The sequence below is a fragment of the Typopeltis vanoorti genome, chromosome 19 (assembly GCF_054136105.1).
Source record: "Typopeltis vanoorti isolate ZY-2024b chromosome 19, IOZ_Tvanoo_1.0, whole genome shotgun sequence".
NCBI classification, from domain to species: domain Eukaryota; kingdom Metazoa; phylum Arthropoda; class Arachnida; order Uropygi; family Thelyphonidae; genus Typopeltis; species Typopeltis vanoorti.
In genome coordinates, this window is record NC_143567.1 from 8,858,771 (window position 1) to 8,874,498 (window position 15,728).

The following is a 15,728-nucleotide window of genomic DNA, read 5'->3' on the forward strand; positions in this document are numbered from 1 at the left end:
AACACCATTCACTCAAATACTTTTGGTTTCACAACTTCCAGTATGAAATGTACTGGAAGTTGTGAAATTAACTTCCACTTCATTCTCTTGCTTCTGAGAAGTTCCGCATTTCTGGCTCATAAAACATCTACGACACACACACACACACACACACACACTACATTTCACAAAATCTCCCATTATGTCAAATCCCCTGCACAGTGATGTCTTGGCCACCACTATTCTTGTTTGCATCGGTGTAATGAGTAACACAGTTTATCTATCATACACAGTATAAATATATTAAATAAATGCACTCAACCACACATTCATACACAAGAATACTAATTATCACTAATCAAAATATCATTAAATTAATATTAAAACAATGACTTAGCGGCAAGCTCATGATCACGTGATCCATCCAGCAAACACTACCTGGGTGGCTATGGAAATCAAAATCTGACATACAGAAATGTTTTGGAAACTTTGGGGGAAAAAGCAAGCTGATAAGAATAATAAGGTTTTTATTTTTTAATGTAACCAACCCCTACTCACAAAAGAATTTTGAAAACCTACAGCATGTTAGTATTGTGGGTAGACTAAAGATTTTTACTCCATCCTTCATTAATTTTATATTTTTCTGTATTTTTATTATCTATTTTTTATTTTATTTTTTACTTATTTCAGAATTCCTGCTATAGAGACCAAACATGGAACTTTTCCAAGCTACTTCAAGCCTCCAATAAGTGGGAATGATGAAATTCATTCAAATGATGAAATTCATCTCCAACTTGCTGGACTTCTATTCGGGATATGGACAGAAGACAAGATATAAGAAAAGTCTCATTGATTATGTCATTAGAGCTGTATTTTCATGATGGCTCAGGATACAAGACACTTTGGTTAAATGACTACACATGTACATTATGTAAGAAAAATAAGGAATTTAATATAAACTATTAATATTTCATGCTAAGCATCTCATTATCACATAAGGCAAGAAAGAAGTGAACAGAGGTTATAGAGTGCTTCTGTTTTGCTGCTCTCTGGCAAGTCACATGATACATTAAGAACCAGTGAGAACTGAAAATGTAGTCATCAACACAGTTATAAACAATTCCAAATGGAAAAGGAGCACAAAACAGGTTTAACGAGAATAATTACTGAAGTAAAAATAAAACTAAAATTAAGACATTTGCATGTGAACAGGAAGCATATATATGAATATCTTATATATTTCTATCTACACCTATCTACACACACCTGCCATGCACATAATGGGCCTCCCGTAATGAGTCTTTGACTCCACGGAGGTTTTTTTATAGCAACACTAACAACAATTACTGAGAGTTCAAAGTAATTATTTTCCAGAATTTAGAAATTTTTGACCAATATTCCGACATCTGTCATGCATACAAAATACTGCTTGTGTAAGCATGAGAGATAACGGATACATATTACAACTGAATGTTGGATTACTGGTGAGGGTTCAAAGTCATTATTTCCCAGAATTTAGAAATTTTTGACCATCAATCTGATTTAAGGTCTTTCAAATTTGAGAGACTCTTCATAAAATGTTATGAAGTTCTCTGCAATCAATCCAATCTTGATTGGAATGATGGCCTAAAAATTTCTAAATTCTGGAAAATAGTAACACTGAATTCTCACCTATAATCTGTATCTGTTGACTTCTTTCCAATCATAATATGTACAATGCTTGGAAAGAAGTCAACAGATACTATAGTGTGAGGAACAAACAGCCATAGTGCCCATCTTAATAAGATGTAGGACCTCCTTTCACTGCAATGACTGCAGCAATCCTATGGGGCATACTTTACACATGAATTCAGTAAAATTTCTAGACCTGCATATTTTTGAATTACACAACTTGGCAGCAATGATTTTAACAAAAAAAAACATGTGTATTACTACCAAACTGTACTTGAGAAAAGGTTAAGAAAAATTTAGCAAGGGTAACAGAGAAAAACAATCTGAATTCCAGCCAAACAAGTTGTTAGGATTAAATTTTTACTTTAAGACAAATAGTTGAGAAATTATGATAATATAACAAGGAGCTGTATTTAAGTTTTGTAGATATGAAATACCCACAAAAGTATGGTGTGGACAATAGTTATGAAGGCCTTGTAGGATCCCTGAAAATTGTAATGTGGCAATGGTGAAATCCAGATAGAGGAAAGCAGATCTTATCAGTACTAGCTTGAGGCTGAAGACAAAGTATATCAAGAAATTCCAAAAACTTGGAGATATGATCAGAATTATTGGAATGGCAATAATACTGTAAGATGGAAGAGATTAGTTCCTCACCACCACATTTTTCTACTGCATAATATGGGTAGCAGATCTGGAAAAGGTATATGACAAGGTTCAAGGAGGAAATTTGTTCAAAACACTACAATCATATAGTACAAATTGGACAGTATAAACTATGCATTGTTTATAGCATCAAGTAAAACAGTTTATACTTCAACGTTCAACTTACTTACAATGTAAGACATTGTAAGTAAGTTGAACGTTCCCAAACTTTCAGCACCTGTGTTCATTCCCTCCCAGGCAAAGATAATTTGGAAGTCATAATATTTCATTTAAACATGAATAATCATAAAGAATTTTTGCATTAATAAAGAATTGAATTTGAGCTATAATAAATTACAAACATGTGGCACCATTTGTTAAAATTATTAAATGCATTTTTAATTACACAAATTCAATACATGTACAGTAGAAACAAAAATAATGAAATTTAAATTTCCAATAATAAAAAAGTTTAATGAGATGAATGAAATTGTTTCTGTTGGGAGGAAGTTAGTTTGGTGAACAACTGCTCTCTTTCTCTCTCTCTCTCTCTCTCTCTCTATATTTTTATTTTAAAGCTGTAGATAGGGCTCCACAAGTGCAGAAAAACTAACTTTGTGCATACTACAGTGACAGAAATGTAAAAGGGGGAAAAAAGGTAACTGAAATTAAAAAGTGCTTGTACTCCCTAAAGACCTTTAGTGTATCATTGGGAATACGCATACCACACTTTGGGAAACACTGCCTTATGGTACACATCAGGATTCTGATGATTTATTCAAAAATATATTTCCTATAGTTCATAAGAACTGCAGTAGCTTAGTCAGTAACGATAATGCCCTTTTTGGTAAGATCAGGTTCAAATCCTTCCTAAAATGTGAAAAGATATCAGTAAGGGTTTTAAACAGAAGGAGAGTCAGCTGGTGTCATGTTGAGGCTGTGTAAGGCCATTTAGTTACCTAATGCATAAGGAGAAGACGAAGACAGTTCCTAACAAAATAGCTCCATTTTTGTAAAGTTGGCATAACATAGTATCACATATATGTGATTACTATAACCAACTACAAAATTAGTTGGTTATAGTGAATAGTGCAGCAGAGCTTATGAATCATTGGTTTGGACTTTGTGTAGTTTATAAAATGAAGCAAGCTTGCTATAATGGAGTTTGCTATAGCAGACATCAACTGTCACTACCGTTGACAGGGTGTAGCATAGAGGCAGCCTGCCTCATGGCGCAGCTTAATAAGGGCGCTCGTTCAGCCATATTACGGTAGGCTCCATTGCTATGCTAACAATTCATAGCAAGTGCAGAAAGAAATTTTTCCAAGCTTAAACTGATGAAAAATTATTTGTGAACAGCAATGACCCAAGAAAGATTGGTTGGTCTAGCAACTATATCGATAGAGGCAGATATAGCTGATAATTTAAATTTAGAAGCGCTTCTAAACAGTTTTATTGTGCGATATCTTCGTAGAGTAAACATTTAATTAATATTATTATGTAATCGTTTTGCATTATTGTTTCTCTTGCAATAAAAACAAAATAGCAATTGGAGATTTTCTTATATTTTTGTCTTATAATCCATCAGGGGCGACATTTAATTGTTTGCCTCAGGGCACGATCTAATCTAGCGGAGGTCCTGTCAACTGTAATCATTTTATTTTATTTGTAGATAAAACCAAGGGGGGCATCCATGGAAGTTTGTGTGCAGTTAAGAAAGAAGCAAGAGCTAGATTTTTCTCTCATAGAATAGCGAGTGAGTGAAACAGTTTGTCTGTTGAAGTAGTGAGTGCATCTAGTGTGAATGAGTTTAAGAGAAGATATAACAGCTCATGTGGGTGATGTATGGACTCCATGGAGGTCTAATAATAACAATAATAATAAGTGTCATAAATATCTAAAGATAAAATGAATTATTCTGATTTCTTCAATTTACTGAGGACAGTGATTGCCAAACTGTTACATCTCCCAAAGAGGCAATTAAATAAATAAATCAAAATAAATTCTTAGCATTAGAATTATTATAGAGTTAGTGGAAAAGATATTGTAAATAGTAGAAAGATAAGTGAACATTAATTAATATCTGTATGATACTTATCAGATATAAATTATAAAAATTAGAATTACTGTAGAGTTTATGGAGAAGATATTGTAAATAGGAGAAAGATAAGTGAACATCAATATCTGTATGAGACTTATCAGATATAAATTACAAAAATTTGTAGATAGCCAGTGTTTATTATGACCCTGGTAAATGAAATTACTTATAAGCTGGAAACTACTGAGTTAAATGAATAGTTATCAATTTACCGGTATATATGATTACACATCTTTCCAGAAGCTTCATAGTGCATTTTCCAATGAGGTTCTGCTTCTTCCACTGAAACCTGTCAGTGTAAATCAAACTTAATTACATATTCAGCAAAACAAATATCATACTATTCAAATAATTTCAGTTATTTATTATGTGAAATATTTTGCTTGTTACTGAATAAATTTTCAAGGAATGCCAAAAATACTAAGATTCCAAAAGCTATTATAATACAGTAAACACTGAAGTTATGAGTCAAGAAGGTTGGTTAATTTTAAAATAACAGATTATAATAAGAAATAACTCTTTATACAAATCAGAGAACAATGGAAAAGAAATTTTGTCAAGATTTTTGTAGTCTTAGTTCAACAGAAAGTGTAGAGTTGAAAAAAAAAAAAAAAAAAAACAGCTTATCACAGGTGGCTCATATCAAGAATCCCAGGTTGATATTCAGCTGAAGCATGCAACAAATGCAAAAAGAATGATCAGCAAATCTAAATCTTAGTTCATTTAAAAGCCAACAACAGAATACTTGCCTCCTATTCAAATGGAAGCTGTGCCTGCTGATCCTTTGCTAAGGCCAATGGATGTAACTTCTACTCACCTGCACTTCCACTGCTCTCTCTCTTTCCTGCAGATGGCACCATTGTAACAGCAACAAAAGATAAAACTGACCTCTGGCATCATGCTTGTCCTTCAACTCCTGCATGGATAATCAAGGCAAATTGTTTTCTACCATACCAGATAATGAAAACTTTTTTGGCAAAAAAGACAAAAAATGCGAAACAACTTAGACACTAAAAAGTCTTTAGGTTTTGATTGTATCTATCCAAATGTACTCAAACATTGTACAGCAGATCTAACACTATTCTGTTCTCATCTCTACAATCTTCTATACTTAGCTGGCACTTATCCCAATTTGTAGAAGCAAGCATATATTCATCCTATTCCAAAAAAGAGAGATAGAAGACTGTTGTCAAAACACTGACCAATCACCACTAACTCACTCCTCTGGAAAATAATGGAGAGGTTCATTAATAGTCAACATCTCCACTACACAGAGGCCCACCAGTTAATCAGCAACCACCCGCATGGGTTCTATTCAGGTTGACTTCAGTCTACATCACCCATCACTGGACATTTTTAATGCCACTAAAACAAACACAGTCTTGCCCTTCCTCTTACAAAAGGGATCTCAGGTATCCTACCCTTATCAATACACAAATCACCAGACAGAATCAGATCTCTATGTTGGGACTGACATTTACCTCCAGTCTCTCTCTCTCTCTCTCTCTCTCTCTTGGCATAAACGCATTACATCAATATCTTCCTCAACATCTAAAAAACTAGGCATTCTGTTCTAGTCAAGATGCTATTTTTCATCCATCTAACTACTAATTCTATACAAATCACAAATCTTCCTATCCTTAGAATACTGCTCGCGTTTTGGGGTAGTTTACCTAGAATTCCCACTAAAAATTCACAATGCCACCCAGAAGAGAATAATTTGGCACACAGATGATCCTGCCCTCACACTCATTTCAATCCTACTTCACAGATGAAATGATATTCAGCTCTGTGTCTGTTCTACAGGTATATCCAACTTCATGGTCATTGCTCAACTCAACTGGCAATCATTCCTCCACTTTCTGATGGGCCTATTAAAATCAAAGCAACCACTGTCCAACATCCCTTTTCAGTACAACTGCAAACACATTGTCCCTGCTTCTCTTTTGTTTATTTACTTCAACTACCTCTTCAACTGCAGCATTCCTCATGAAGTATTTCCAAATAACTACAACCTGCAACTCTTTGAGCAAATTTCAATCCTCACCTGCACTTCACACATGGCACTGATGTGCTTATAGGTTCTCCTACTCTTTGCGTATGGAATCAATCATCATCATACCTATCAAGTGTTAAATCCTGAATGAAGGAATCTTGCAAAGAAATCATTCATTCAGGATCCAACATATTAAACTTACCCAACAAAGAGAAATACCTGCACATCAGCTGAAATTAAATGTGAAACTTCCTTCACTTTATGTATAAAATTTGTATTCTTTATTTCATGTACGATATATTTAATCTATTGTGTTCATATTAAGATTTTATTAGAGTATGTCTTAAAAGAGGGATAATCTGACTTAATTTAAGCCTCAGTTAAGCAGTGTAAAATTAACTGTGTCATCAAATAGTTACTAAATAATAATTCTTGGAAGATATCAAACTACACGTGTACAGCATAACGCTGGCGGCAGTAGCTTAAGCGGAACGTATATATTGACGTGAATTCTGGGAATGCAAGAGCATAACAGCATCGGGAAAAAGCAAGGGATGAACCCAAGGGGTGAAAAGATATGGGTCGTGTGCAAAAGGGGACTGAGGAAAAAGAGGGCGCTCTAACAAAGAAAAGTAAGACAATTTACAGCTGCAAGGGACCTGGTACACACCAGGTAGGTCTAGGGGAAGTCGTTGGTCTTTAGTAGAGCGGATAAGGGATGCCAATTTTCTGAGAAATTGTCTTACTTTGGCCAAACAGGCAGGACAGCAAATATCAGAATCTCAGAACACAAGGATTACATCCGATTTCACCAGTACAGCCACTCTGGGCTTGCAAGACCACGCTCTGGATACTCGCCACAGAATAAGATGGAAGAAAGCCACAGTCATACACCGCAGCAAGTTGAAGTATGAAAGACTATTCATGGAATCAGCCTCAGCCCTTAGGAACATGCCAAACCTCAACAAATTTGGATGCATGAGACTGCCCCAAATTTGGGAAACAATTATCAGAAAAACTTCAGCCCAAAGGCCAAGAACCACCAATATAGCCCGCCAGAGGGCACCACCAGGACTTTAGGAAAACGTTAGCTTCCTAGCTTCAGTTCTCATTTGCTGTTATGTAGTACTTGTGTGCACGTCTTTGTATTAAGTTCCCAAGAAGATGGCAATGTGACGTTTGCCGAAATATCGGAAAGTATATATTAAAGTTTATTTAATTTATATTTCTAGTATACGCTGTCAATTCCTTAAATATTAGTTATCATGTTTAACCAGCATATAAGCCTCTCAACAAGAATAATGATCATCCACGGAGATTCCTTCGCACGCAAGGCCCGCCATTACGGCAAACTGAAGCTTAAGTTATCCAGACAACTTAACTGTCTGGCATTCCTAAAACGCTGCCGGGATAATCAAGTTATCCCAAACTGTGTAAAATTTAAACACCGCTTCGTCTCACAGAAAGCTCTCCGTATCTACAACTGGGCAAGCCAGGCTTTACTTCGGGAGCAAATTACCGCTACACGCGGTTCCCTAGCCGACATAAACAGAGCTATTTTAGCGCTAGAGAATGAGCTTTCACATATGCTTGATCACGAGCTTTGGTCAGTCCTACATGACGTCTCGTGTACAGCAGCTAACAAAGAATTCGATCGAATACGGAGCCGACATATCAACAAGTTTGATAAATTAATAAAGAACTCGGCGTCCAAACCTAAACTACAAACCAACACTGTAGTTAACCTTTCTTCAGTTATCTTGAAGCCTGAAGCACTCAACGCTCTATCACGTGGTCACAACTTCGGCATTGCTCCTAAGAAATTACCGGCCAAGGAATTAATGATCCAAATTGAACGCGGAATTCGCCAACTTCCAAGCCACATCGCCAACGATATTCGATTGGATGTAGCCTGTGTTCTCAAAAAAGCAAAACCTCCAAAATCCAACATATCTATTAGTGAATACAAGTCACTACAAGAATTGAAGAGACACAAAGAAATAGTGATCACCAAAGCAGATAAGGGGAACGCCACTGTGGTACTCAACCTTAATGACTACACAGGTAAGCTCAAGGCTTTGCTATTAGATCGATCCACTTACCTCCTCATTAATTACAATCCCACCAATTCACAAATTAGAAAACTCCATAGGCTACTTAAGAAGGTTACTTCTTGGCCTGTGGAGGTTACCAACAGACTAAAACCCTATAACTCTAACCCCCCCCCGCATATATGGGCTCCCTAAAATACATAAAGAAAATGTGCCATTACGTCCCATAGTGGATGGCATTGATTCCCCCACTTACAAACTAGCCAAGCATTTAGCCAAAGCGTTCTCACACTATACTGGCAACACACCATCACACATAAAAAACTCAGCCCACTTCAAAGCCACTATAGAAAACCTTACACTCCAACATAATGACATAATGGTCAGTTTTGATGTCTCCTCCCTATTCACGAATGTACCCCTCAAAGAAACCCTAGAGCTAATCCAAGATAAATTTCCTCCCGATATCTCAGCCCTATTTCAGTTTACAATAAACTCAGGCTATTTCGTTTGGCAGGAAAAATTCTACAAACAGATAGAGGGGACAGCCATGGGTTCACCACTTTCCCCACCCTTGGCCAACTTCTTTATGGAGACTTTTGAAGAGAAAGCCTTAAACTCAGCCCCACAAAAACCTACCATATGGCTTCACTACGTTGATGATGTGTTTGCTATTTGGCCACATGGCCCGGTTTCACTCCTCTCCTTCCTAACACACTTAAACAACCAACACCCTAGAATCAAGTTCACCCTGGAAAAAGAGAAAAACAATAACCTCCCCTTCCTAGACACACTAGTCACCCACCAACCTGATGGAACCTTGGTTTTCTCAGTTTATAGAAAACCCACCCATACAGGCAGATACATTCACCAACAATCCCATCGCCCCCCCCCCCCCCCCTCACAACAATATGGAGTTATGAAGACACTATTCAACAGGGCAAAAATAATCTGTTCAAATGATCAAGCCCTAACCACTGAACTAAATCACATCCATGACACTTTCTCAGCCAATGGCTACCCCCCCCCCCCAAAAAAAAAAAAAAAAAAATCCAGAGAATACTTAACCCAGTTATCCACAACCCACCACCCCCTCCCCTTCACAAAAAAGATTACTCTAAATCCATCACCATTCCCTACATCCGAGGCACCTCGGTAAAAAATCAACAAAATCTTAAGAAAACACGACTTAACCACTTGTTATAGACCACATAGAAAATTGGCATCCCTTATCCGCTCCACTAAAGACCAACCACTTCCCCTAGACCTACCTGGTGTGTACCAGGTCCCTTGCAGCTGTAAATTGTCATACTTTGGCCAAACAGGCAGAACAGCAAATATCAGAATCTCAGAACACAAGGATTACATCCGATTTCACCAGTACAGCCACTCTGGGCTTGCAGACCACGCTCTGGATACTCGCCACAGAATAAGATGGAAGAAAGCCACAGTCATACACTGCAGCAAGTTCAAGTATGAAAAACTATTCATGGAATCAGCCTCAGCCCTTAGGAACATGCCAAACCTCAACAAATTTGGATGCATGAGACTGTCCCAAATTTGGGGAACAATTATCAGAAAAACTTCAGCCCAAAGGCCAAGAACCACCAATATAGCCCGCCAGAGGGCACCACCAGGACTTTAGGAAAACGTTAGCTTCCTAGCTTCAGTTCTCATTTGCTGTTATGTAGTACTTGTGTGCACGTGTCTTTGTATTAAGTTCCCAAGAAGATGGCAACGTGACGTTTGCCGAAATATCGGAAAGTATATATTAAAGTTTATTTAATTTATATTTCTAGTATACGCTGTCAATTCCTTAAATATTAGTTATCATGTTTAACCAGCGTATAAGCCTCTCAACAAGAATAAGGTAAAATTACTCTATTTTGTATAAAAAAATTCATTAGAAGAGAGAAGATTGTTTGCGAATGCGAAATTTAGAACAGTTTTCTAAATTTCTCTGTGGACAGTCTCTAATTAGAAAGTTAACCTCCTTTGAGAGAGTAAGAAGAATTGTTTGGAAGAGATCTTTTGTAATTGTATGTGATTAGATTAACTTAATGAGATCAAAATTGTGGATTTTAGTAACTGAGTAACATTAGAATGTTTGTTTATATTATCTTATGAATAGCATTACAGAAAGGAATTTTAGTTTAACTTCATATCATTTGCTATCTATCCCAATATGCAGTATGTTTCGCATGCTTAATTTAGAATATGTTAACCTCTTAACTCGAGTTTCATTTAGTATTGAGTCATAATTGAGTGTATGCTAAGTTGTATTTGTTGAACTCTGAATGGTCTTGTGACTTCGTTTCAAGAGATCATACAGATTTCAACAAGTACACCTTAGCACATTGAATTGTTCATAGTAGAAAATACTTGCATTTGGTAAAATTCAGATAATATTGTGTTTAAAGCGTAAAATATTAAGATAATAAAATATAACACTTAGAAAGGGGTGCTTATGGGTCAAAGCTGTATAACTGACAGGAGACCTCCACATAGCCTTTAAAGGAATGCGGAGAACCGACCAGGGCTTCTGACCTAATGTCCAATCCTCACCTTCTCGTGGTGCACCCTGTTGGGTATCTACTTTGATACTGAACGAACAAGGATGGGCTGGCAATTTGGGATTTAGCTGACCAAATTGTATTCTTATTGGTTAAACCAAAATAAAAAATGATGGTACAACATGACAAAATTTCATGCCGGCTGGGGCGTCGCCCGGTTAAACAAGGCTCCCGTTGTTTTCGCCAGGGAACAAGGGCGAACAGCGAAAAGTCAGCTACTGGAACAAATCTGAAAACACACCCCAACTCAACATCACCAGAGTTAAAGATCGGTACTATCAACGTAAGAAGCCTGAATGGCAAAGAAATGGAGCTAGCTGAGGAATTAGATAAGTACCAGATCGACATAATAGGGGTGACTGAAACAAAAAAGACCAAAACTGGTGAGATCTTTCTGAGCAATAAATACAAAATGTTATATTCAGGCAATGACAATCAAGGAAAAGAAGGAGTAGCCATAGTATTCAACACAAAATACGAGGCTAATCTTCTTGAATGGCAGTCAGTCTCAAGTAGAGTAATGTGGGCAAATATGAGAATGGGGAACTGGACAATGATACTTATTTGTGCCTATGGTCCCACAGAAGGTTCTACTAAGGTAGAAGTGGAGGAATTTTTTGAGGCTTTAGAAAAAGCAACTGACACAATGAAAAGGGAAAAGTTGGTCCTTGTTGGGGATCTAAATAGCAGAGTAGGAAATGATTGTGAGACATACAAAAATATTTTGGGAAAATTTGGAGAAAAGAGCAAAGCTAATAATAATGGCAAATATCTGTTGGATTTCTGCTCAGGACATGGACTGGTTATTACTAACACCATGTTCCAACATAAAAATGTGCACAAATTCACATGGAGAGAAGAGGATAGGAATAAGAAAAGTCTCATTGACTATGTTATTGTTAATAGTGATGTTTTCTCCCTGGTGCAGGACACCAGAGTGTACAGAGGATTTGAAATTGGAAGTGATCACTATTTAGTCTTGAGCAGGATAAAATTGAATTTCATATTGAAAAGAATAACATGTAAGAAAGTTTTAAAGCGAATAAAAGTTGAGCAGCTCTCAGATGTGAACTGTAGACTAAAATACAGAAATATTATTGAAAAGAAAATGAAAGAGTTTGAGAACAGGAATCAAACCTTGGAGATTCAGTGGCAAACTCTGAAGGAAACATTGATTGATTCTGCCAGAGAGGCATGTGGTGAGGTTGTGTGCAAGGATAAAAAAATCAGAACTCCCTGGTGGACACAGGAAGTTAAAGAGGCAGTGAAGGAAAAGAAGAAAGCATATCAAAAGTTCCTGGCAAATAAGTCAGCTTTTAGTCTTACAGAATACAGAGATAAATGTAAGAAAGCTAAACAGTGTGTAAAACTAGCTAAACAAAAGTCATGGGAGGACTTTGGCATGAATATAGAAAATAAATATCAAGAAGGTGGCAAAATATTCTGGAGGTTGTTGAAGAAGCTTAGGAATGGAGGAAAGAGTGCTGTAAAAGGAATTAGAGATGATAAAGGTGAAATGAAAACAGGAGAAAAAGATATCCTTGTAGTATGGAGTAATTACTTTGAAAAACTGCTAAATGAAACAAGCAGTGATGATAGCACAGTGATAAAAAACACTGACCAGGCATGCAGTCAGGAATACATATCCATACTTGAAGTAGAAAAAGCCATCAAAGGCTTGAAATGTGGAAAGGCAGCAGGAGTAGATGATATTCGACCAGAAATGCTGAAGTATGGTTGTATAAGAGTCTTACAGTGGCTGCACTGCATAGTTCAGAAAGCCTGGGCAGAGGGACGAATTCCCGATGTTCGGAATAGAGCTCTCATAGTACCCATATATAAAAAGGGAAATAAAACTGAATGTGAGAATTACAGAGGTATTTCCCTACTGAGTGTTCCTGGCAAGATCTATGCAAGTATACTTGAGAAACGGTTGAGAAGAATTGTGGAAGAAAAGCTTGGTGAAGAACAAGCTGGATTCAGGCCAAATAGAGGCTGTCAGGATCAGATCTTCACTTTACGACAAATAGTCGAGAAAGCATGGGAATATAACAAAGATCTGTATTTAAGTTTTGTCGATTTGGAAAAGGCATATGACAAGGTGCCAAGAGAGAAGCTATTCAATACGCTACAGTTATATGGTGTCAATGGGGCATTATATCAAGCAATACTTAGTCTTTATTTGAGTTGTGAGTCAGCAGTTAGAATTGAAGGAAGTACAGGAAGATGGTTTAATGTTAAATCTGGTGTGAGACAAGGATGTACATTATCCCCTCTGTTATTCATTATCTATATGCAGATGATGTTATACTTCTAAATAAATCCGCTACAAGTCTGCAAGATTCTCTGACTAAATTGAATAGCTGTTGTAATAGATATGGTATGAAGGTCAGCAATAAAAAGACAAAGACAATGAAAATAGGCAGAATCATTGAAAATGTCAACTGTGTTGTGAATGGAGAACCTGTGGAACAATAAAACATTTCAGCTACTTAGGCACAATTTTAACTGAAGATGGTAAACTAAATATAGAAATACACAACAGAATCAGCAAAGCTGGTATCGTGGGAAGTCAACTGAATAAATTCATATGGAATAAGAAAGAAATTAGTCGGAACACTAAATTAGCTGTATACAAGACAGTGTTCAAACCAATTTTAACTTATGGATCTGAGAGTTGGGTCAGAAGTAAAACACTTGACCAAAGACTAGAGACCGCAGATATGAGAGTTCTGAGAAAGATTAGAGGTGTGAACAGATGGCATCAATGGCAATATCATATTAAAAACGAGGATATTAGGAAAGAACTTGACATTGTCAGCATCCAGGAATGCATTAGCAGAGCTAATCTCAGATGGTATGGTCACTTAAATAGAATGGGAGAGGAAAGATTAGCAAAACAGGTGTTCTCTGCCAGGTTGGCAGGAAAACGACCCAGAGGAAGACCAAGATATAGGTGGATTGATGCTGTACAAAGTGCCTTAGACGATAGAAATATAAGATCTGATAATGTTGGAGTTTTGACAAGTAACAGACTGATTTGGAGAAAAATTGTAGATAGGAAGTTAGTAATGATGTAATTTTTTCATGTAGTAGTGTCATATCCTGTACACCCCTTGAGGGTACATGGCAGGAATTTGATGATGATGATGATGAACACTTAGAAAGTATCAGTTTAGAAAATTATAAAGATGCATAAAAGATTTGGAATTATATTATGTTATTTAGAAGTTTTTTTGTGAATTATAACTCAAGATTTAGTATTGTACAGTGTAACTAAAATTTACTTAAATATTCTACTGAGCTAATTGTAAGGATGGGGTCCAAAGGTTTGGTACGTGTTAGTGTAAGCGCCTGAGGCTGTGTGTTATTAGGAGCAGGTGTGCATAACAACAGTCACGTGATTTCCTGCTGCAGAAAAAAGTGCTGACATCATTCGGAGTAAGAGACTAACATAGCATCGCACAAGGTGTTTCAGGAGAGAATCGGGGATGTTAAGTGATGCGTAATGTAAGGGATTGCAGGAGGAGGAACAAGGCTTTTTTTCCTTCCCAGGATCTGGTGGTTGTAAGGAGAAGGTTGAGGTAGCTGGTTCCAGGCAGAACGGTGGGCAAGGATGCATGGCAGCGGGAACTTTGAATCGAGCAGTTCCTGAATTTATGGACTGAGTTTCCAGCGTGACGCAGCAACCATTTTAATTACAAGCGGGCGCTGAGTTGTCAATGTTCCCGTGAAGTCCTTAGATAATGAAGATAGCCACTGTGCATATCGAGGATAGCCACTCAGCAGAAATATAACGCCGCACGTTGTCCAAACAAAGAATTGAACTTCGGGTACTTCTACGGAGTATCAGCCAGCAGACCCATTCCAAAATCAAGTGAAGGTAATGTAGACATTTTATTATTTGTGTTATTGGAAGCCTGCGAGTGAGTGAAAAATTTTAGATGCAAGAGACTTGATAAAGCAGAACAATATCAACTAGTGAACTTTCAAGTAATTGCTCTATTAGGCTGTAGCCTGAAATCGAGATTGTTAAGAGGAGTTTGATAAATTCGCAAAGAAAAGAATTGTGAAACTAAATTTTAATGTTAATACAACAGATTGTCCCCAGAATTATTTGAAGGAATTGTTATGAGTAAAATGTATTAATAACGATTAAGATTAGGCGGTTTACTAAAAATAAGATTTTGCATGCTTGGGATAACCTTGAAAGAAGCAAGTTTTCCTAACTTAGTATTTGTATATGATTGTAATCTTAACTAGAGTGAATTTATATAATTATTTAGTGTATATTGAGGTTGTAGAATAAGCATGTGTTCTTTTTCCAAACTGAGTCTTGCCTGATTAAGAGTGTTAACTCACCACTCTAAAAATACGTACTTGTCGGGGAGGGTAAAGCTAAAGTGAGAAATTTTGGCCACGACTGACTGAGGGAGTTAATGGATAGTTACTGGGTTATTGGAAGTATCTCCCTGAGTAGTATAATTTGTTATTATAAAGCATAAACTGGCACAGTCTTTAAATTAAATAAATGTGTTCATACTTGAAAAGGAGATAGAGCCAAGAATCCAGGTTTGTACTTATGGTAATTGATTTGTGTGTCTGAAAGGCGCGACATAAGTAAATTTGCCTATATAACGACACAACTGCTGTGTCGTTATATAGAAGATTCAGTGGCAAGCCTTGAAGAAAACCCTGATTGATTCAGCAAGAGA

The 15,728-nt window shown here is 36.8% G+C and overlaps 1 protein-coding gene across 1 annotated transcript in view; it reads right to left on the reverse strand.

Annotated features, from left to right (window-relative positions):
- Window positions 1-15,728, reverse strand: part of LOC150095842 (protein strawberry notch homolog 1-like) — a 447,536-nt gene that overhangs the window by 51,406 nt on the left and 380,402 nt on the right. Inside the window, exon 27 of the mRNA XM_090408811.1 lies at window positions 4,606-4,682. Coding sequence (XP_090264937.1) covers window positions 4,606-4,682 — 77 coding nt within the window. The remainder of the gene's footprint in view (window positions 1-4,605; window positions 4,683-15,728) is intronic.